Source organism: Pteropus vampyrus, unplaced genomic scaffold (assembly GCF_000151845.1).
Source record: "Pteropus vampyrus isolate Shadow unplaced genomic scaffold, Pvam_2.0 Scaffold47, whole genome shotgun sequence".
Taxonomy (NCBI): domain Eukaryota; kingdom Metazoa; phylum Chordata; class Mammalia; order Chiroptera; family Pteropodidae; genus Pteropus; species Pteropus vampyrus.
Window position 1 is genome coordinate 853,666 of NW_011888828.1, and position 23,438 is coordinate 877,103.

The following is a 23,438-nucleotide window of genomic DNA, read 5'->3' on the forward strand; positions in this document are numbered from 1 at the left end:
TTCCATGCCTTTTGGTGGCTTCTTTTTAGTGCTGAATAATATTCCACCATCTGGATATATCTGTTTATGCATTCAGCTACTGAACAACATCTTGCCTTCGAAGTTTTGACAATTATGAATGAAATTATCTGTATGCAGGTATTTGTGTGGATATATGCTTTCAATGATTACTTTTTTTTTTTTTTACAAAGAGCATGTACTGTTTTTATAACCACTAAATTTTAAAAGAAAATCAGTACATTCAATTGTATAAGAGAATATTGAAAAGAATTTTAATAGATTCATCACAAAAGCATTTAGCAAATAATGTTAATAAAAATTTTAAAATAAAATATTTAAAAAAAAAAAACAGCAGTGCAGAAAACAGCATCAAAATGTTTGCATAATTACACACATTTCAACACTTCCACATTCTTTTTGGAACCCAGGCCTTTAAATCTTTGAACCATGTTAACTTAAAGGCAAATAAAGGAATGTAAATGAGTATATTCTACATAAAGTTATAACCTGGAAAACAAGTTCCCTAGAGTATTATTGCCAGATAGCAATTAATATGTTTTAGAATCAAAACAATCTGATTAATTCTTTGCTTTTCAAAGTATCCAAGAATTATACTAGAAAACTGCATATTTAGGTGTATTTACATAACGTCATGTTCTGTGGCCCATCAGCCTAGGTATATTTATTCATTAAACTTTGTTCTGATACTATACATTTTGTCAGATTTCTCAGAACAAGTAAAAAGTATTTTAGACATGCAAAAACATTTTAAATATAACCATATGAATCATCTAATCCCAACTGGGCATCCATTTGGTTAATGACCAGTAATAAATTCTATAAAGGTAACTAGCACAATTAGCATTTTCACACACCAAAAATTAATGAAATGACAGTAGTGCAAATTAAAACATGACAGGTATGCATTTGGTTAATATTTTTAGAAATATTTAAACATTAAGCTATAAAATTCTGTTCTACATAAAAGGATATGGAAATCATATTTTTCGCCATCTTTATTACACTAGAAATTCAAAACACTTTCTAAATATATTCAGACTGAGCTGTTACCTATAAAGTGAGAATTCCGTGCACAAAATTCAGGAATTACGTTTAAAAATGGGGCATGAAAATTGTTTTTAAATTTTCCTGTTTGCTTCTGACTGAGCATGAGATAATCCTGGTCCAAAAGTGCTTTATAAAAGGTAAGTGGTCAAATTTCTGGAAAACCATCTTACTTTGTCATTATTCTTATGTAAGAGGCAAGTAATTTTCCAGTTACAGCTACAAAGTTTCATAATTAAGGATTCAGAGTGCTAGTCAGTATACATCAGCCAAAGATTTTTCTTTTGACACTCCAGGTAATTTTCAACAAATTTATCCCTGACTTTTCATAAGGAACGAAACAGGTAAAGAGGTGTGTGTGTATGTGTGTGTGTCCTTCTCAGTATTTTTATTTTGATATTTGTTAAATGGTTCTTATAGATGATCAGGAACTGTCTGAACTCATCCACATAGTAACTGTTCTATAGTTGAAATTGGTTTTAACTATTAAAATTGTATACAAGGAAATTTGGAGTGTTGCAGTACTTGGTTGCAAATAACTTGCCATCTGGTGTTGGGTCAGAAAATGCTATTTCATTAGTGCTAAGAAAACAGCCAAACATGAAGCGATTCCTGAAAAAGAGGAAAAGACGATTTAACAGTGGAACCAACTTAAAATTTTGATTAAACAGCACAATTTATGTTAAAAGCAATCCAAAAATAAACTTTCAATCTCTTTAAATACTCGATTAAAAACAATATTATTTTATTAAGTAGTAAAATGACAATGCTTTAGATTTTAGAGATGGAAGTCTAATATTTCAGATGAGAAAATCGAGGTCCAGAAAAAATTCTGAGAGGCAAAGGGAACCAAACTATCTACTCTAGCTGATCCATGGTAATGAGCAACTAATTTTAGGTAGTATTGCTGATAAAAGCCATAGATAATTAAAAAAAAAACAAAACCATCACTGACTTTAACCAATAACTATTCTTCTCAACTACACCACACACAGAGCTTTAAGGCAATAACTAATTTGCATTTTGACTACAACTTGATCTAGCTCAACTAGGAATAAAATAAAATGAAATGGTAGAAAGAATTCAACAAAATGAGGGATAGTCTATAAAATAATTCATCAAATTCTTCAATGTCATCAAAAACAAAGGTTCAAAAAACTCTTCTAGTTTAAGGAAAATGAGTATACTAAAGAGCAATGATGACAAGTGCAATAAATGATCCTGGATGGAAAAAATGCTCTAAAGGACATTTGAAAGAAAACTGATAATTTTACTAGCTCATCATGAGTAATTTTGTACTTAATAATCCCATCTGAGCTTCAGTTGATTCTTATGTAAAATAACTAGGAGCAGTATTGTACTCTTGTGAGGATTTAAACATATACTGCCTGTAGAGAAGAGAGAATTCAGCCTAAGGCTCCTCTAATGCATGTTAGCTGTCAATTACTTCGCCTTTATCTTCAACTCAGATGTGTGAGAAGAGATAAGTATGTTCTCATAGATATATTTCTCCCTTGAGGGAGACTTCATTTTTCTTCATTATTGTTTGTAGATAACCTATTGCCTTAGTACTCAAAGTATGCTCTACAGACCAGCAACATTTAGCATCACCTAAGAGCTTACTAGGGATGATGCAGCATCTTAGGCCCCACCCTGACCTACCGAACCACATTTGAATTTTAACAAGATCCTCAGGTGAGTCATAACACACTTTCAAGTTTAAGAAGCACTGGACTACTGCCTGGTGAGACTGTTAGATACTGGTACTCCTCATGTCAAATTCATGCATTTTAATATAAATATAGAAAGGTATTTCATAATTATCAAGTAATCTTTATAAACATCAATTTTTCTCACTGATTCACTTTATAATGTATATATGGGTGACCAGGATTATGGTCCAAGACTGGATCCCCACAGTGGCCTTTGGTGTTCTTTCTTGAAAGGTGTACAGAACTCGAAAGGCTAGATTGGCGCTACTCAAAGTGTGGTCACTGGTTTGTAATCTGCTCTCTCAAACATAGAAGTTGAGAGAATGAGTGTTGTGAAACTCATCCACCCAGCCTAGGTTAGGTAGAAAAACAAGCAAGTAAGCTCATTTGTCACATTAGAATATCAATATACAGTGTTAGTTCAAAGTGTGCACATAGGAGTATAAAATGGAGAATCACATATTTGTGAGATATAATTCATATACCATAAGACTCAAAAGTACAGTTCAATTGTTTTTTAGTAATATTCACAAAACTGTGAAACTATTACCACTATCCAATTCCAGAACATTTTCATTACCCCCAAAAGAACTCCTGTACCCATTAGTAGGCACTCTCCATTCTCCCTTCCCTCAGTCCCTGGAAACTACTTTATCTACGGATTTGCTTATTCTGGGTATTTTCTATAAATGGAATCATACAATATGGAGTCTTTTGTGACCGCCATAAAATTTTAAAGGTTGATCCATGTTATAGTATGTATCACTATTCCTTTTCGTGGCTGAATGATATCTCATATTATTGTACAGATACGCCACATTGTTATCCATTAATCATGAACTTGGTTATTGTTTTGGCTATTATGAATAATGCTGTTATGAAACTTCATATATCAGCTTTTGTGTGGACACATATGCTTTCATTTCTTTTGAGTACATAGGTAGGAGTAAAATTGCTAAGTCATGTGGTACCTATTTTTGGGAAACTGCCAGACTGTATTCCACAGCACCTGCACCATTTTACATTCCTGTCAGCAACGTACAAGGATTCTAATTTCCTCCACTTCCTCACCAACACTTGTTATTTTCCCTTTAATTAGTCATTCTAGCGGGTATGCAGTGGCATCTTATCATGGTTTTGATTTGTGATTTGGTTTGGATTGATAATGATGTTGAGCAAATTTTCAAGTGCTTATCAGCCATTTGTATGTCTTTGAAGAAATGTCTATTGAAATCCTGTGCCCATCTTTAAACTAAGTTACGTGTCTTTTTATTGTACTGAAGAGTTCCTTTATTTTGCTAGATATACTGGACCCTTGATATATGATTTACAAATACTTTCTCCCATTCTATGGGTTATCTTACTAATGCACTTTACATTTAGTTACACTTATGAGCTACAGTACATCTTTATTAATGACCTACTTATAAACTATCAATGAACATGTATAATTTCTGTAATTCTTTAACTTATATTTTGTTTTTCTACTTAATTATATTAAGTATTATTATTTACTGCAATGTTAACTATATCTGTTGACTCTAATAAAAATTAAGGCTTGTATTTTCCATATTCTAGCAATTCATCTTTAATTTGTTAAACTGTTGGTTTTTGACAGATTAAACTAGTCTTTCACCACAGGCAGTTTAAAAATCACTGGGTTAGAATGTTTCAGACTTGGAATGTTGTGCCCTAAACTGAGTATATTTTGTATTTTTTTTTTTCAATACCAATACTTGCCTTGCTTGCCTTAGATAGAATTTATATAGAAGTGTCTTACTAACATCATTCTTTTTGGCTCATGAGCTGGGAAAGGTATTGGGAAAGCTAATCTGGGTCTAAATCCATGTTATTTTATTACCTGAGAGTATCAACCAGTCTTCTTGCAATGCGTTTTCTTCTCTTCAGTCTGAAGACCCAAATTCTACTTATCCCACAGACTGCAGGTTCTGGTACATCTGAACATTGCCAAGCCCTATGACATTCTTTAGAACTCGGAGATTCTGGACCAGTTGGTTCAGACAGAACACGGAAGGCCTGCAATGATATACAGAAATATCTAGAGTTAACAATACAGATAAGTGCATATTTCTTTTTAAAAACCAATCCTTAAACAAAAATATCTAAAATTAATCTTATACCTTCATCAAAAATGTTAAAATTCTTTGATAGTTCTTGAATTCTTGTTTACTTAGCCACACAATGCTTAAAAAAATACTAGTGGTGTTAAGATATTCCCAACATATCATTATGAAACTTTTTTACTGAATAAAAAATATTGTAAAAAATCAGACTGACTTTTAATAAAGTATATAAACTCCCATTCTCTTTAGTCTAAAATGTATATGTTCTAAAAAACTGGTAACAACTAAAGATTTTTACATGTTAACTATGAAATTTGGTAGGCATTTAGTTTTTAAAAAACTGTATTTTGAAATAATTATAGATTCACAGGAAGTTGAAAAATAGTAGATGACCTGTATATCCTTTACCCAGTTTCCCCAAGGGTTACACCTTCTATAACTGTAGTGTAATACCGAAACCAATAAATTAACATGAGTATAATGTGTGTGTATAATTCCATGACAATTCATTATTTCTGTATATTCATTTAAACACTAGCATAATCAAAATACAGAGCTATTGCATCATCACAAATCTTCCTCTTGCTACTGCTTTATAATTACATCCACCATCCCTAAGCCCTGGCAACCAGTGTGTACTCTATGTCTATAATTCTGATATTTTTGAGGATGTCATATAAATGAAATCATATAGCATGTGAGCTTTTGAGATTGGCTTTTTTCACTCTGCACAATGCTTTTGACATCTGTCCAAGTTGTTGCATATATCAACAGTTTGTTCCTTTCCATTGCTAAGTAATATTCCATTGTATGGATGTACCAGTTTGTTTATTCATTTACTTACTGAAGGACACTTTTGTTTCCAGGTTTTGGCTATTACAAATAAAGCTGCTATAAACATTCAGGTACTCATTTTTGTGTAGACATAAGTTTTCATTTCTCTGGGAGAAATGCCCAGGAGTATGATGCCTGGATTAGTTTTTAAGAAACTGCCAAACTTCTCCCAGAGGGTTGTAACATTTTATAGTCCCTCCAACAATGAATGAGAGATTTAGTGTCCCAGCATCCTCATCAGCATTTGGTATTGTCACTGTTTTTTACTGTAGCTGTTTTAATAGGTATATACTTAACCAAGTTTTAACTACCATCAAGAAAACTTTGCTTTTGAAATGAGAATGAGTAGAAGAGAATATGTATATTATTTGGCTATATTTGCCTATAATCACTACATAAACCATCTACTTTAAAATCAAAGAAAGAAATGGCCAAATTGATCACTTTTATTGCCAATAATACACACAGCTGCTTTTCCCTCCAATTTCTGATAAACACACAAGAGACTGTGTGTGTGTACATACATGATGAAAAAGCAGGGAAAAAAAGGAAAATAAGATGGTAGAAATGAGGATATAAAAGGAAGGCGCTTACAAAAATAAGATAATGCTATCATTTCAAGAAGTACTGAGACAGATAAATGTTTTTAAAAGGAAGGAGACATAAGTATGGAATATAATACAGTCACATAAAAAGAACACATGTGAACTATAATTTTCTCTAGTTAAAAATTAACCTGTAAGCTCCTTGAAGGCAAAAACTTCATCTCTCTATTCTAGAACAAGAGTTGGCAACTTTTTTTCTATAAGGGACAAAACTGTAAATACTTTAGACTCTTTGGGCCATGTGATCTGTTGTACCCACCCAACCCTGCCATCAAAGCACAAAAGCAACCACAGATAAAATGGAAATGAATGAGCATGGCTCTGTTTCAATAAAACTTTACAAAAACAGGTGGTGGGCCACATTTGGTCCACAGGCTATAGTTTGCCAACTTCTTTTCTAGAACACTGCTAATTAGTACCTAGATTCTAATTAAGGGACAAGTGATGACTATTTTGCCAAATATATTAATCTACACTAAGCCACATATTCGATAACTGAGCTCTATAGATTTGCTTATTTAAAATCAGTATATAGTCCAGGTATAGAAACTACTACATGAACATAAGACTGACTGACTTATGATGCTTATATAAGGCAAAATACCAAATATAATAGAAATAAGTGACTTCCATTATTCATATGGTCAAGGATATTTTAGGAGGAAAACATGTCATTACTAGTAGTGGTCTTAAATGCTTAATGAAACTTCTCCAAACTACTTTCTTTTGCTCGCAAATGATGCCAATAATTTAAAACACTATACCATACCTGTTTGATGGGCTCTGCAACTAAACATCCAACTACTCTCTTTTCATCAGATATAAAAAGAAAAGTTTTGGTTTTGTTGGGACATCTGGAAACCACTTGCTGGAAGCCCAATTCATGATCAACAAGTTCTTGGACATCTTCTACCTAATGATGTGAAAAACCAAAAGAAGTGACCACTATGCTGTATACCTAAAACTAATATAAAATAATACTGAATGTCAACTCTAACTGGAAAAAAAAAAGGTGAATTTGTTTTTAAAAGTATAATAGAAACCATATATATTTATATACACAAATTTATGACTGCTAACATTTTGGCCTCTTATCTCTACTTCCTAAATTCACAAAGCCTCCCCCTACAATTATTTCATTATCGATGCATGTATCTGCCATTTTATAAACAGGGTTTTAAGAACATATTTTAAAGATCACTTTCAGCAGAAAGAAATTCAGGCTCCTGGGAAGGATGAGTAGAAAGTGCCAACACAGATTTTGTTTCAGCTTTATTTTTTTGTTTACTGGGGCTAAACATCCAACCCAAGAAACAAAGGCAACACCAATATAAGAAATAAACTCTGGGACCATTAATCTCTCAACATGGAAAAATTTAGTTTATCTTCACAAGTGGAAGATGAAGGTAAAAGATAAACTATAGAGACTTATCTGGTTTCTTTAATCTACATTTAGTTTTGTATGAACTACCATGAAAGTCATCCTTACATGTATACCAAAGTGGATTACCTATCTGCAAAGGTGTTTTACACTTCACATAGGTGATTTCTTGGTGGTGGTGGTGGTGGTGGGGTGGGGCAGGGAAGGAATAGGAGGAGAACAAAGCTTAAAAGCTAATGCTCCATACCTTTTTGATAGCATAGCCTGGATCATGTGGCAGGACCAACACAATTTTCCCATCCCAAAACTCTGCTACTACACGTTCTTTTTTCCAGCCCTGCCAAAAGATAAAAAGTCATAGTTTAATTTGAAGAGGAAAAAAACCAAACATAAATAATTCAGTCTGAAGAAAACAAAAGAATAAATGATAGAGAAAAGTTAAAAGAAAATCCAAATAAAAGAATGTAAGTCAAAATAAAGGAATATGGGAAGGGAAATAAAAGATGCCTAAAACAAAGTGCCTGTCAAGTGCTGAACCCCACTGAGAAACATGTACATAATCTATTATACCACAAGGCAGAGTCACATAAGAGCTCTTCATAGGATATGGAGAAAAAAATGAATTATTAGGCATGGGAAACAGGGGAGGGGTGGGATAAGCAGAATTTTAATAAGCCAGGCTAAAAATATTATGAAGTACAAACTATGGCAGTAACAGAAGCAGGGAAAAAGGATACACTTGAGTAGCAGGTGTGATCATAAAGATAAGGCCAACAATAGAATGTGTTTGGACTAGAAAGGTGCTCAATAAAGTGACCTCTCAGAAAAGAAAAAGCCTGGAGAAGTCATAAAAAAGCTGTTTTTCTAAGGCTATCTATAAAGAAGAAACTAAAGCGAGAGGGTGGGACTCCAAGTCTTTGAATTTTGTATTTTGATTGTTTAGCTCTGCTCAGAAAGTATTGTCATAGAGGTAAGAATGCAGGGTGTTCACTCAACATAGAACAATATTTCTCTTATATTAGGATAGACTGAAATGGCACTTTTTTAAAAAGTTAACTTTTAAATACCATCAGCCTCAAATATTAAGGACAACAAAATTCCAGATGATGGATATATGTATTTGTGGATAGATCTTTCAATATTTAAGCAAAAGAAATATGTCTTTTAAAACAGTTTTACTTTTAGAACAAAATATGACTTTTTTTTTTTTTACTTACTGCATATTTGATTCCCTCCAGAAATCTGTGGTGATGCTGAACATGTTGCACTTCATCTTCAGGGTTGGAAGCAGTATAGATCATGCCACAAGACTTACACATGGTGGCTCCAAAATGTTTCTGACCTGCATCCTTCAACGCAGGGAAATGGGAGATATCAAAACGTATCACAAATAGCTCTACATTTAGTTCATGTAACCATTCATTCAAATTTCTCCTTACTTTTCTTTTATGCTGGCATAATTGAAATACTAAATGAAAGTCTGGTTACTACATCCTCCTTACCCTGCCCCTAAACAAAATGAAAGGGAATAAACTTAAAAATGTAATAAATTTAATGAAAGAAATGGAATCGTCTTTTGGAATGGGCAGTGTAAAAAAGATTCTTTAGCTAGATCTATAGTTCTAAGAAGGAATAAAATTAAATCATAAAACTTACAGCTAAGATGAACAATGGAACTTCTTTATTAGATTCTTAAATGGGAGACCTAAAAAAAGCCTTTTATTTCAAAGAGGCAGAGCAAAATTTTCAGGACTTCTATATTCATTATATAGTATTTTTTCCCCTTAAATGTTTAGGAATGTTAAAACTCTTTGCCAAATTGATAAAAAAAACAAATATTAATAAAAGTTAAAAAAAAGCACAGATAAATTCATGAATACAGGGAAGTCAGAAATATTCAGTGTCATGGCTTATCAACTCCCATTATATCTCATAAAGCATTGTTAAATGCTACTGAAAATACCATGTTTTGAACTGTCTAATATAGGGGCTGCAAACTTTCTGTAAAGGGCTAAATGGTAAATATTTTAGGCTTTACAGACCACACATAGTTGTCACATAGTCTTCTCCTTTTTCCCCCAACCTTTTAAAAATGTAAAAGCTATTTTCAGCCCACAGGCCATGGTCCATATTTGGCCCACAGCCATAGTTTGCCAAATCCACATCTAATACTATGTAGCTATTTTCATTAAATCTTTTGTTGATCAACAGTAAGATTTCTTATCTGAAGACATTTCATTCATCAGCATTCTACTAAATTACTAGCATTGCCCAATAATATCAGTTTGAAAATGTACTTGATTAGCTTTAAATGCTGCCACTAAAACAAAGCTGGCACTTACAAAACTCAGAATATCTATGACTCATGTTAACTATGCTAAGAAAACATGTCTGACTTCATGTTCTGTATGAGAGAGCCATGTACAGGAGGAGCTTTGTTTTAAATCTACTCACAATGATCAGCTGGTCTTTTGTTTCTTTATTTGTATCTCTGGCATTAGCACTTTTCTGTGTATTGTTCTGTTTCAAGAAGTTAGAAGGTGTGATGGATCCCACAGAAGACTGTTTCTCAACTAGAGATCTTGAAATAGAGAGTTGATAAACATTATTTAGTAATTTAAAATGTTTGAGGAATTACAATGAAAAGAAAACCGATGTGTATATAATATTTGCAGAGTATCCGGCAATTTTTAGTGCTTTCTGTCAGCTCTTCCCATCCCAGCATGCATGACCACAATCTCTTTACTTCTATCTTAGCAATTTTAACACTTTATTATATGTATTTGCTTAAATGCTTGTCCTCCTCCAGCTAGAACTTCCTTGATAGCAGCACCATGTGGTACTTATCTTCACATCTCTGAAAACTCAGTATAGTTCAGTACCACATAGTACTCTATAAATGTTTGCCAAATGAAAGAATAAACAAAAAATGAAACTTAGACCAAGAACTCAGAGAATCTATACTGTACCCAAAGTAATAAACCACAAGAAATTGATGATATCTCACCTTTTAGGTCCTACATAAAAAGCAATCTCAAATTACTTAATAGTATCCTAGTTTCTCCTTATGCTAGATTAAATTAGTTTACACTTTCATCAGCTAATTGTGGTAATTTCAACCCTTAATAAACAGCCATGAAAGAAGACATAGATGAGAAAAGACAAAGGTGAAAAAAATAGGAATATGGCCTTTGAAGGGAGAAAGCTACCCATCTAACCCAATCTCTGAGGTGATTTAAGGTGAAGCACCCCAAGAATAAGAGCACTTGCTAGGAAGTTCTTGGTTCAGTACCTCTAGTTATATATCATCAAATAGAAAGAGACAAACCAAAGCTGCTTAGGAAAATTCGGACTATAAGAAACATCTTTTTCAGAGCTTTCGACCTATATGCTCACATCCACCCATGCCTCCTCCATCCCTCTCTTAGCTTTGACCAGGATAGTGGTAGCTTCAGCTAGGATTTATAATAGCATAAGTTGCTGCAAGTTATTTATTCCTTTGGCCACAGTTTCCTCATCTATAAAATGGGGGTAATAATGGTACCTACAACATAAAGTTGTAAATACTCATTAAACACTAACTATTACTAATATATTATCACTCAGGGAAGGCAATATAGCCAAATGGGCTTTGATTCACATATGGATTCTAGTCCTGGCTCTGCTCTACCTAATAGCTGTGCAACCATGGCTGAATTACTGTTTCATCAGCTTAAAATGAAATTGATAATAGTATATATCTTCTAGGTTGTTGTAAGAATCAAGTGAGATAATGGGTGTAAACTACTTATTATTAAGTTCTATATAAAAATGTTAGCAATTATTAATACTCAAACCCATAAAGATCTTTCTCGTCTCTCAACTCTTACGTTATTATGAAGTTTTTATGAGATGATCTGATTTCATCTCCTATTCTTTATATCTTAGAGGGGAAGAAAAAAATGCTCTCCAAATTCAATAGTATGAGAAAGAAAAAGAGACCCATAGAACTTATAATTAAATAATTGTTGAACATTAAAATAAGAGCAATTCCTACCTTTTTGTATTGATTGATGATGCACTGAAGATGGGATAGACAATGGACTCAGGAGAAACTGGTAGGGGAAAAAAAATCATAATAATTTGTATTACAAAATAAACTGAAAGTTTATATCATGAGATTTTAAAGGTTAATAAGACCAAAATACATTACTTGACTTCAAGACTTAACAATAATGAAGATAGTATGGTATTGGCGAAAAAAATAGATAAAGAGATCAATGGAACAAAATAGAAAGCCCAGAAACAGACCTATGCAAATACAGTTAACTGATTTTTGACAAAGAGGCGAAGGTAATTAAATGGAGAAAGGATAACCAACAAATAGTGCTGGAATATGCAAAAAAAATGACAACACTCATATATAAAAATTAGCTCAAAATGGATCACAGACCTAAATGTAAAACATGAAACTGTAAAAATCTGCATGAACTTGGGTTTGGTTATAAGTTTTTACATTAAAACACCAAAAAACACAATATATGAAAGAAAAATTAGACTTGATCAAATGTAAATGTTCTGCTGTGCCAAAACACTTAAGAGAATGTGAGAACAAGCCACAGAATGGCAGTAAATATTTGCTATTATATTTCTGATCAAGAATTTGTATCCAGAACTCTTAAAACTCAACAATAAGAAAGCAATCCATTAAAAACGGGCAAAAGATCTGAAAAGACAGTTCACAGAAGATATACAGATGGCAAATAAACATATGAAAGGTGCTCAGCATCATTTGCCACTAGGGAAATGCAAATGAAAAGCACAATGAGATCACTACATACCTATTACAATGGTAAAATTAAAAAATAAACTGACAATAACAAATGTTGGTTAAGAATACGGAGTAACAGGAACTGCTATTCATTGCAGGTGAGAATGCAAAATGGTAAAGTTGTTGGTGGGACAGTTTGGCAGTTCAAAAAACAAAAGGATGGGACATACTAAAGAGAACTGACTTGAAAAGATCTTGCAATGGTTGACTAGAACAATTTGAGCAACAGAATAAATAATGTATTAGATTACAACCCAAAGTATAAAATATTCATGAGTCCATATTGATAAGAATCCTTGAGTCTATTTATTTATCTAAAGATTGAATAATAGGAGTTAAGAGACAACTCTTTCTTACTGAAGAATTCCAAATAATATATATAAATATTCCCCCTTCCAGGAGATGGAGCTTAATCCCCACCCTTTCCTGAAAGGGTAGGCTAGACTTAATGACCTACTTCTAAAGAAGAGTACGGAAAAGGGACAAGAATAAGTTTACAGTGAAGAAACCTGGCACACTTAACCTTAACCTGTGGTGAACATGCAATGCAATATGCATATGACGTATTATTGAATTGCACACTTGAAACGTATAAGATTTTATTAACCAATGTCACGCCAAAATTTTTTTTTAAAAAATGGTAAAAACCTGACCCTAACCAAGTAATAGAGGTTAACACCATCTGTAATGTGAATGCCAACACCCCCAGACCCTATGTGGTGAGAAGAGTACTTCACTTCAGTTATATTCTTCCCGGAAACTCATTACCCCAAGTCTAATGATGAGAAAAACATCAAGACAAACCCAGATTCAGAGGCATTCTATAAGCTAATCTGGTCAGTACTCCTCAAGAATGTCAAGGTCATGAAAAATATGGAAACAAGGAAAACACTGAGAAAATGTTACAGAAAAGAGGTGACTAAGGAGACATGAAAACTAAATGCCATGTGGTACCCTAGACTGGATCCTAGGAAAGAAAGAGGACATTAATGGAAAAACTGGTGAACTCCAAATAAAGTCTAGAGCTTAGTTAATAGTAATGTACTAATATCAGTTTCTTAATTTTGACAAAGGTACCATGGTAATGTAAGATGGCAACAATGGGGAAAATGGAGTGAGGGATATACATGGGAATATCTGTACTACCTTTACAACTTTTCTACAAATTTAAAATTACTGCAAAATAAAAAGTTTATTTAAAAAAAGACCAAAATCAAAATACTAGTTGATTAGAGAAAAACAGTACATTAAAAGTGGGCTATTTAGTAAACAGCAAACTTTTACTTTGCATTGAAAAATAATTAGAGCTCATTTCTAGAAACAAGGCCAAGATAGGTGAGAGTCTGATCTGCTATGGGTAAGTTATGTAACCTAAGTCTGTTTTCTCATCTGTAAAATGCACATACAAACCTATTTCCCAGAGTAGTTGTGAGAATTAAACGATAAACTATAGTTACTAAGTAATAAACGTTTATCATGAATCTTGCCATATCCTTATACCACCTGTATTATTGATTCACTAAATATTTTTCTTTAAATACTTAGACAATGTACTGAAATAAATTAATGTTTAAAGAAAATTTTATACTGTAAATAGAAAGCCATTATTTTTCTGTTACATGTTCTATTATATCAGTGATAGCACAACCCATGAGAAACAATGCATACTAAACACTTAGCACTGCCTGGTACATATTGAACACCCAGTAAATACCAAATATTATCATTATGAACGATCATTTTATATATATGTATGTAAGTATAAATATATATATATATTTATAAAATTAGATCTTAAGGGCTATTTTTCTAGATTATGCTTTTAGTTTTATCTTTTTATTTTCTTTCCATGAGCTACAGTTCCTAACTATATTCAGTATGTCAACTCTTAGAATTTTCATTTATTTCCAAATTTATAGATATGACCAACAAGGTAAAGTTACCAAGAATCTGCTTGGTAAGAAAAATGTTATAATTAATCTCTTTATACATTCACAGTTTAGTAAATACTGTTTAATTAAATAGTGATACCATAAGTGAGTAATAGAATTTCAGAACTAAGAGGAATTTAAAAGTTACTATTAATCTCTTACTTTAGAGACTTCTTCCCTGGGTCACATAGTTAAATTAGTGGCAGACGTAGACAAAACCCCAAGGTTCCTGATGCCCAATTTGGTGTCCTTTCTATGGCTTAGTAAATTTTGCTTATGATTGGGTTTTGATCACAAATATATAACATAAATAGTTTTTAGTCTTTCCTATAATTTTGAGTAAAAAGTTGGTAGGGTCGGTATGATGAGAACACCCAACTCTAGGGAGCTTAAATAACTTGGCCACATCCCACAGACCAATTAAGCATCAGTATTTTGTCTTAAGTTCCAGCCTAAGGTCTCCTTGTCTCCTCCTTTCAAAATGCACTGCATTGTTTACCACAGAAAACATTGTCACCAAGATAAATGCAGATAAAAACACAGGGAACAAATATTAAAAAAACCCAAATTATTGTATATGATTTTATACTGACACATGTAATGAAGCATTATTATAAGTAAATAAACTAATTTTGAGAAGAGAAGTTTTCTCTTCCTTACCTGCCTTGTTCTCACTGTGAGAATTTTCTGAAGGAAAACACTTACTTTCATCAGGTTTATGTTCCCTTGAAGAAATTACACCACTTGATGAATCCTGAAGATAAAAGGAAAGAAAATCTATAATTCTTAATCGTTTTCTATTTATTGAATGATTTCTAATAGATCTGTTTCTAAAACAAAATATCTACTTTATTATGAATTATATTTTATAATGTGATTTTAAATCTTCGATTTTCAGCCTATTTTAAGGAAAATTTCCTTTATGTTTACTGAAAGACAGGATATGTATATTTAAGTATGTAACTTGTTACCCTAACAAAAATGTATTATAATTCCTAATAAAGATGGAAGAATGGAGATTATAGAACATCCCTCTGTAATAAGAACCCCCCCCCCCGCCCCGCAACTAGTAAACATGGCAAAAATTTCCCCAGTAGCCACCAAACTGGAAAAAGACAAAGTTATAAGCTTTAAAAACAGGCAGCCAAGGGGAAAAAAAAAGAACATTCTGGAGTAGCTGGAGAAGCTTCTAACTCCCGCTTTTTAGGCAGTAGCTGGGAAGTGAGGAAAGCAAAGTAGGAAAAATTTTGACAAATTTCACTAGTACTAACAATTTGGTGAGACTTAGAGAAAATATAGCTTGGGGGAAAAAGGAAAAAACTTTTGATTAAAGTAGAACTATTTATGACCATAATCTCTCAGTAGAGATGAGTCAACTCATCAGTTTGCCGTTTCTCACGGCTCCATAATAAGTTGGGAAAAGGTTATGTTACCAATAATGAAAACAGGATTCATCCTTAGCTAGTAGAGATGAATACTAGTAGTGGATATGTCACAAAATCTTGAGAGAAGAGCCCAGTTCCACAAATTTAAGATGCACAAAAGCCCAACTTCTCAGATTACTGAAAAGTAGACAAAACCCAATACCTAGTCCCTTAAAATGAAGCTCAGAAATTAAGGCAGAAAATAGTGTTGCAGAGAATTTATCACATCACTGTATCAAGGCTGAATCTCCATTACCAAATAGATATGAAGCATACTAATAAGGAGATGCCTGGGTGGAAATGCAGACCCTTACACACACACTTTGTTTTGCTGGATTGAGAATTAATTTTAGCTTGAGTTGTGCCCCAAATTTAAAAAAATATGTAAAATACCTCAATAATTTTATCTTCATTACATTAAAAGGGTAACATTTAAACTATATCGGGTTAAACTTTTTTTAAAAAGCTTTTCAATGTGGCCACTAGAAAATTTTAAATTGCTTGTGGTTGATATTCTATTTGTATCAGACAGCACTAGTCTAAGCTAGCTGTTATTTATGAGGAACATCAAAAAGCATAGAATGGCAACCATGAAAATATACTATATAAAATAAACGAAAACCCAACTATATGTTAACAGTGATCATCTCCAAGTAATGAGTTTACAGAAGGTATGTTTTTTATACTTTCTGTATTCTCTAAGTTTACTAGAATAACCTAGTAAACTTTAAAAAATAAGCTGAAACGAAAAATAATATGCTCGTGCTCTGAAAAGCTACTACTTGAATTTCGTTTTCTACTTTTTAAAAACACTGACTAACAAATAAAAGTTGTTAAACTTCTCCAGACTTCAGTCATGAGGGAATTTATTAAAATGTATACCTTAATGACAAGAAAATGTTGGTAGGCTTCCTTAAGCCAAAAAGGGAAGAAAAGTCCCATGTTTCTATCCTGCTTCTAAATTTTTTATAGAGATTAAACTATACTATTTGCTTTCATAAAAGCAATCCTCCGGACTGCAAAGGAAATAAAATTTTGTTCACCTGTACATATTATGTATATTGAAGTTTTGTTACATAGCCATCTTTGTTTTTAAAGTGATATATTTAGTTTTATTTACCTTTATTAGTTTCTCTTCATTTTCACTTGTACCCAGCAGCTCAATGTTCAGTTCTTTTTCGAGTAACATGCACTTTGGCACTTGTCTTGCCTTAAAACTTTTTTCACTAACGGTTTCTACATCAGAATCTTCAATGGCTTCTAATTTATTCTTTTGGGTGACTCCCAGTAATGGCTTATTTTCCACAGACAACCTTCTAAGAGAGGAATTTTTTCTACTAACAAAAAATGCCGCTCCACCCTGGAGTGTCACTTGTGGTTTGACTTTTTGGCTTAGAACTCGAGGAGCATTCACATTATTTTCAGCTGAATAACAATTGTTCTCTTTCTCTATAATTGGTTTATAGGCCACTCGATTTTGCTTAGAATTTTTAGAAATCTTTGATACAGGCTTGGTGCATTTATAACTTGGTTGATACTTAGAAGTTAAACTCTTCTGTGGTTTTTTGTTCATCCTCTTGGAGCGGACTGGTTTTCCCTGCTTTTTTTCTGTCACACTGGGAAAAGATTTGTCTTCATTATTAGTTTTTAGACAAATGGATCTACTCTCTTTTATAATCTTTCTCTCCAATGGAGTGAGGTAATACTTATCTTTGTTGTAAAAAGATACAGTAGACACAGCAGATTTAAAAGGTGAACCTTGATTTACAGAAGGTAATCTACTTTTTTTAGTTGTCTTGAGTGAATTTGAAACGAAATGGCTTTGTTGAGAACAATGCGCTTTTTCTTCATTTTTATCACTGCTTTGGCAAATGTGCTTTTGATCAGGTGATGAAAATATGTTTTCAGTAAAGTCCAAAATTAATTTCTTTGATGCAATGTCTGATAATAGGCTATGAAAAGAAACAAAGTCTGTTGATAAGTACTGTTATTTTGCTTCAACTTAGATCACACTAAAAATAATATATCCTCTCCACCAAACATCCATTCATACACAGTTTAACAGTAGGATTCTCAAATTGTTTTTACCAAACAAAGCATTCAAATATCTTTCAAAAGTAAGACAGCGTTTGTGAAAACATTGTTTACAAAGAAGCTTTGATACACATGTATATGTACATATGTATGTTTTAAAACCTATTTCTAAGTCTTAGCCATATACAAATTATAGCCCATATATTTTGCTTGAGTGGCTATAAGTACCCTAAAATGATTAATTCTATGTAATTAGGGCCTGTTCTGTGGGGAATAATTTATATCTGGTATGACCTGTAGTAAATAATGAGTACACAGACTTTTTAAGAGTACTTACAGATGAGCATTTACTGTATGCAAAACACTGTTTAGTAGAGCAGAAAGGAGCAAGGTAATAAAAAATTTGACATACATCTCCAAGCCAAAGAAAATAGCTCTTTCTCTGATTCCCTCCAAAAGCATTAAATAATTCATTATGAAAGCTTACAGTATTTCTAGACCACAATTAGAATATCACTATAGCCACAAGGTGTAGGTGAGTGGAATGGAAATTTTTAAGAGATAAAACAGAGAAAGTAAGAAAGACAAGGTGAATTTTTCAAGAGTTTCTACCCATAAAATGAGACTCACTTGTCACGGTTCAAAGAATCCTGCTTCCTTTTCCTTGGAGAAAAAGCTGACATCTTCTTAATTGAACTCCTAAAGCAACAGGACAATTATAACAAAATTCATCCAATGCATATAAAAAATCACTCTACCAAAATTATACGTTAAAACTTGCAAAAGTTTTCAAATGTGTGATGGTCTAAAGACACAAAAAGGGGTTTGTTCTAAAGCGAAGCACTTTTATAAAAATTTAAGATATGAAGGTTTATTAAAGGGAAAACTACATCACAGTAGCAATTAAAAACAGGACATAAAAGCAGAGGATAGTACATGTTTCAAGCTAGAAAATGATCCTACTAAGGAGGAAATATTTTTCCATTGCAAGGCACACTTTCCCCATTAATTAGCTTAATTTATATCAAGTTTAAACACTTATCTTCTGGGTCTCCTTCCTCACCATTGCCCTCACCCCGCTCCTCTCACTGTTAGATGCTGCCCTATGCTTCCATTCCACCATACAGTTCCTTAATATTCCATTTAACACCTTTTCTTATTGGTTAAACTGTCTCAACAGCCTGTGTGTCCAAAAAAGGCAGAGAGCGTTTGTAACTTTTTCATCAGAGTCCAGCAAGAAAACGAGTGAAGCATAATCTTTCCATTTTACTAGCCGAAGACCAAGCCGCTCGTTTTCTTTATAAAATACCCTGACCTCCTAAGGCTGCTGAAAATAAACAACAATCATGCACCTTAACTCTAGAGCAGATGATATATTGCTCAGTAAAAGTTTTCCCTTCCCCTTCCTTTGGATCAGGGTTATTTTTAAAAATTACACAAGCAGAAAGACCCGGGTCTCTGGGAATTAACGTCGAGCTGCGGCTTAAGGGAAGACCCCTTCTTCTAAGGCTGAATGAGGAAAGGTATGCCTGTCAGGGCAAAAAGACAAGAAAACTCGGAGTCAGGAAGATGGAAACAGGGTGACCTGAAATGTGGTGAACCGTTTGGTGTCTTCGGTCACAAGTCGCAGACGCGCCAAGCCCAGAGGAACAGCTTTTTAACTTGACATTCAATTCCACGTTCTAAAGAATCTCCCGTTCTCCTCCGTCTTCCACCCCAGACCTCGGCCCTCTGCAGCAGTTACCTGCAGCTCAGAGACAGCTACTTCTCCTCAGCCCAGCCAGAGCTCCGCCACTGTATTCAAATTATCCCGCGCCAGGCAAGGCCGAAGCCGCTGCGTTCTGATTCGTCGTTTCTCGGCGCTTTCAGAAGCTGCGTGGGGTGATTGGTCACGCACTATTCCTCGCCCCGCCACCAGGGAGGCGGTCTCCACGATTCTCCCGCCCTTGGGGCGAAAAAAGCTCTCTTCTTGGAGAAACCATGCCTTCCACAATCCCTTGCGGCTGCGCGGCACTCTGTTTCCCCAGGTTTTGTTTAAATGCATTCTGGGAATTGTAGTTTTCGGTAAAGGAGCCCTCTTGAACATTCTGGAGTCAATTGGTGTAAGCTATTTTTGTAAAGTAGCCTCTCTGAGATTCTCGAGGCAGTTCACATTTGAAGCTTTAGCGTTAGTTTAACCTTTTTTTATTAGCAATATGTTAAATTTTTAGCTCATTTTTTATTTTTCAAGTTAAACTTAAAAAAATCATGGCGCATATCTGCCATATGCCAGACATTCTTACATGCTTTACGCGTTGTATTTATTACTCACCACAATCTATGAGATATGTATAAGCATTCCCATTTTATAGAAACGAAAACTGAGGGCCTGAAAACAATTACTATTTATAGGACATGGCTAGGTTCTTGCTTTGGAGAGCTAGAGGTTCCTAAAGCACTTTGGTTGTTAGCTTCTGTTATCTTTGTGTTACCAGTTCCTGGTACCATCTCTGGCACATTTTTTAGTTCTAAATAAATTTAAGTGATTTACTTAACTTCATAGTATGAAATCTGTTAGAATGAAGTAAGAGAAATAGGTCAAAGCTAAGAGCTCTGTGAGCTTTACAGGAGTAAGATTACTACCACTTTACAGCAGGAGGATCTGTGAGGATCATTGATTTTGAATTTGCCCAATCACACAGGTCTTAAATTTATAGGCAGAACAACCTCAGTCCAACTCCGAGAGGCATATTGCCCCTGGGGAATATCACTAACAACTTAATTGAGTTGTTATGTTCTAAACCCGGGGTCCCCAACCCCTGGGCCTAGACTGGCACCAGTCTATGAACTGGTACCAGAACTGGGCTGCACAGCAGGGGAGTGGCAGACCAGCAAGAGTAGCTTCTTCTGTATTTACACGTGCTCCCCAACTTTAGCATCACTGCATCAACTCCACCTCAGATCATCAGGCATTATTCTCATAGGAGCCCCCGTCTCTAGTAGCAAAAAGGTTGAGGACTGCTGTTCTAAACCCTTTCTGCTTATTTATTTAAACCTAGTAAAATAATCTATGAATTTGCTGCTCTATTATTTTTCAGATGAGGTATGTGAAGCACAGAATGTGCTCAAATGTATGCCTTACAAGTGGGGGTGCTAGAATGGGAAGAGTGGAGGAATTTGGTTTCATTCAAAATTTTTTAAACTAAGTGTCAAGTACTGTGATTGGCACAGTGAACACTTAACTGTGAAAAAGGCAAAGTTTCTGCACTCAGGGAACCCATATGGGGATGAACGGAAGCGGAAAAAACCAATAGATAAGCCTCAAGACTTGAATGCCCACTGGGTGGAGGTTCTGAACATAAAGTCAACCAACGGGCATTTTCCTTTTAAGAAGATGGAGTTTCCCTGCTGTGTTTTCTAACCAGCTGCCCTGGGACCACCCATCACCCTTGCCCTGAGGTACTCTAGTCCGCCAACACGCTCCAAGCCAAGATTAAAAATGGCGCCGACGGGCCGGCGTTATGACGCAAACCGACGTCCGCCGGAAATGCGCGGAGGAGTTCCGGGGAACCGGCAGCCACCGCGCTTCTGGTATCCCGAGCTTGGCAAGTTGAGTTCTGCTGCTGCGCGCTGGAGTCGCTGCGCCGCCGCGATCATGGTCTTCTATTTCACCAGCAGTAGCGGTGAGTGGGTGTCACGACCTCCGGGGTTCCTGCTTGACAGTGTGTCTTTGAAGCCGGGTCCCTCAGGCCGCCTTGGAGCCTAGACCTCATCCTAAAGCGCCTCCTCGGCGGTGGGTGCCTCTTCCCGCGCCCTTTCGGTACCTCTGCGGTGTTCGTCCTTGTGGTCTCCGAGTGCCCTCTTGTCAGGGCCTGGGGGGCGTTGAGGGACCGTCCCCCCTGCGGCCTTTGCATCCGGGCGTTGTTTTCTTCACTCAGTGAGAAAGATCTTCCGTCGTTACTGGCATTGGGCAGAGTTTATGGGCTTCTTCACACCCCCATTTCAAGACCTCCTACCTACCCATGGCCTTTATTCTGGCTCTGCCCTGGTAATTACCTACTTTTGAGAAAGAGAAGAGATACTTGCCAACAAATCCGCCTTACAGGAAGTGCGCCTCCCCCTTCCAGGAAAGAGTTGTAGGGTCTGAGATGCAACAGAAAGCAATTAAAAGACCCTCGAAAGACGATACAGCCACTCACTGGGCAGGATTGATGTCCCAGATCTTGAAAAATGACAGGATAATGTTTCTGATTTGTTGACAGGCAAGGAAAGGGTGTTTTTAGTTCCCTGGAAATGCTGTGTCTAGCCTTCGTTTCTCTGCTTATATTATTCCTTTTGCTGGACTCAACCTTCAGTTAACTGCTACACCCTTAAGGACACCCACCTCTGGCTTGTCAAATGCCTTTCCTGAGCTAGCTCCCATCCAGAGATTGCTTATGTGTACCTCTTCCGGGACACCCTTAATACAGCTTTGGCATTGTGTACAGCGTGTATAGCTTTGGCATTGCACTTATCATATGGTATTAAACACACTCTGCTTGATCTATGCTAAGTCCCTTGAGAGCAGAAACAGGATCTCCTTATCTTGTTTCTCTAGTATAGTGCCTGGTTCATAATAGTTACTCATTAAATGCTTGTTGAATAAATGAACAGTATTTTTTGACTTACAGCGCGCTCTATTCTATTGCTACTTTCTCTGCTTGGTTGTTAAAGGTGAAATTTAAGTGAAACTAGCAGTATGTTATGTGTGTGGTTTTAAATAGGGTGGTACTCTCCCTTTAGAGATGAGAACATTGAGGCCCAGAGAAGGCGTTACTCACAGACCCCCACTCCTACTCCATCACACTGTCACATCTCATTTTTTCTCAGTAGTGTAGACTTCTGCAGTGTGCCAAATGCTATTTCTCTGCCTCTGTAGATTTGGTTTGTCTTACCCATGTTATTAAAATTACTAGAAACAAAATTCAAAGTAGCTCAGAAAATCATTATAGGCCCCTAATAGCATTTTCAATCTTCCCTGTTATAAGATACCTCGAACATCTTTTTGTAGCTTCTCCACTCATGAAAGTCCTGAACAACATAGACATACGTACAAGCCCAAAATAGATTAAAAAGTACAGGCAGGGTATATAGGTACTAAATGTATTTTCTGCTAGCTGCTTTATTCTCCTTAAAACTTAGATCTGAATTTTTTGAGCACTAGTCATGCATACACAGATGTCCTTAATAGAGTGCTTCAGCAGATTTATGGGTTTTATTTTTCTCATTGGCTTCCATTATAATGTCAGAACTACTTCCTGTTGGAAAAATATTTAGCCTCTAAGTCTAATAAAACTGCACTTGTGCAGTAAATCTTTTAAAATTGCAAAGTTGATGGACAAATTATAACTTTCCAGTAAAATAGTAGTAAAACTACATATTCCAATACAGAAAACAACTTGAAACATACAGTCTTCAGGAAATGACTTTATATAGCCAAGCTTTTCAACCAACTGATGTTTACTACATAAAAACTTTTTTTAAAAAATGGGGAGAAAATCTCAATAGAAAGTTTTTGTCTTTCCTTTTGCTTTAAGATT

At 34.9% G+C, this 23,438-nt stretch overlaps 2 protein-coding genes across 7 annotated transcripts in view; one reads left to right on the top strand and one right to left on the bottom strand.

Moving 5' to 3' along the window:
* Positions 1-992: 992 nt before the first annotated feature.
* Positions 993-19,840, bottom strand: ESCO2 (establishment of sister chromatid cohesion N-acetyltransferase 2). 4 transcript variants are annotated; one of them, XM_011359344.2, is made up of 11 exons: positions 19,625-19,840; positions 18,511-18,579; positions 16,967-17,798; positions 15,083-15,176; positions 11,718-11,775; positions 10,136-10,262; positions 8,899-9,030; positions 7,929-8,018; positions 7,070-7,213; positions 4,639-4,814; positions 993-1,677 (listed from the first exon to the last, which is right to left on the bottom strand). In XM_011359344.2, exons 2-11 carry the CDS (start codon positions 18,561-18,563, stop codon positions 1,545-1,547), a joined length of 1,839 nt encoding a protein of 612 aa, XP_011357646.1. In that variant the 5' UTR covers positions 18,564-18,579; positions 19,625-19,840; the 3' UTR covers positions 993-1,544. The 4 variants fall into 4 exon arrangements, with proteins under 4 accessions (XP_011357646.1, XP_011357645.1, XP_011357648.1 ...); XM_011359343.2 differs by having other exon boundaries at positions 19,466-19,840; XM_011359346.2 differs by having other exon boundaries at positions 15,128-15,176; positions 19,625-19,837.
* Positions 19,841-21,395: 1,555 nt separating this feature from the next.
* The window catches only part of CCDC25 (coiled-coil domain containing 25), a 36,743-nt gene continuing 34,700 nt past the window's right edge, over positions 21,396-23,438 (top strand). The window contains exon 1 of one of the 3 annotated variants that reach the window (XM_011359348.2): positions 21,396-21,542. In XM_011359348.2, the coding sequence (XP_011357650.2) occupies positions 21,407-21,542 (136 nt within the window). In that variant the 5' untranslated portion in view covers positions 21,396-21,406. The remainder of the gene's footprint in view (positions 21,543-23,438) is intronic. The other 2 variants (XM_023530174.1, XM_011359349.2) reach the window with 2 other exon arrangements.

Coding starts and splice junctions, on each gene's coding strand:
- ESCO2 (XM_011359344.2), bottom strand. CDS start 18,563: ATGTCAGCTTTTTCTCCAAGGAAAAGGAAGCAGGATTCTTTGAACCGT. Junction 4,815..7,069: donor TTGCAGAGCCCATCAAACAG/GTATGGTATAGT, acceptor ATATCATTGCAG/GCCTTCCGTGTTCTGTCTGA. Junction 1,678..4,638: donor AGACTGGTTGATACTCTCAG/GTAATAAAATAA, acceptor CCTCTTTTTCAG/GAATCGCTTCATGTTTGGCT.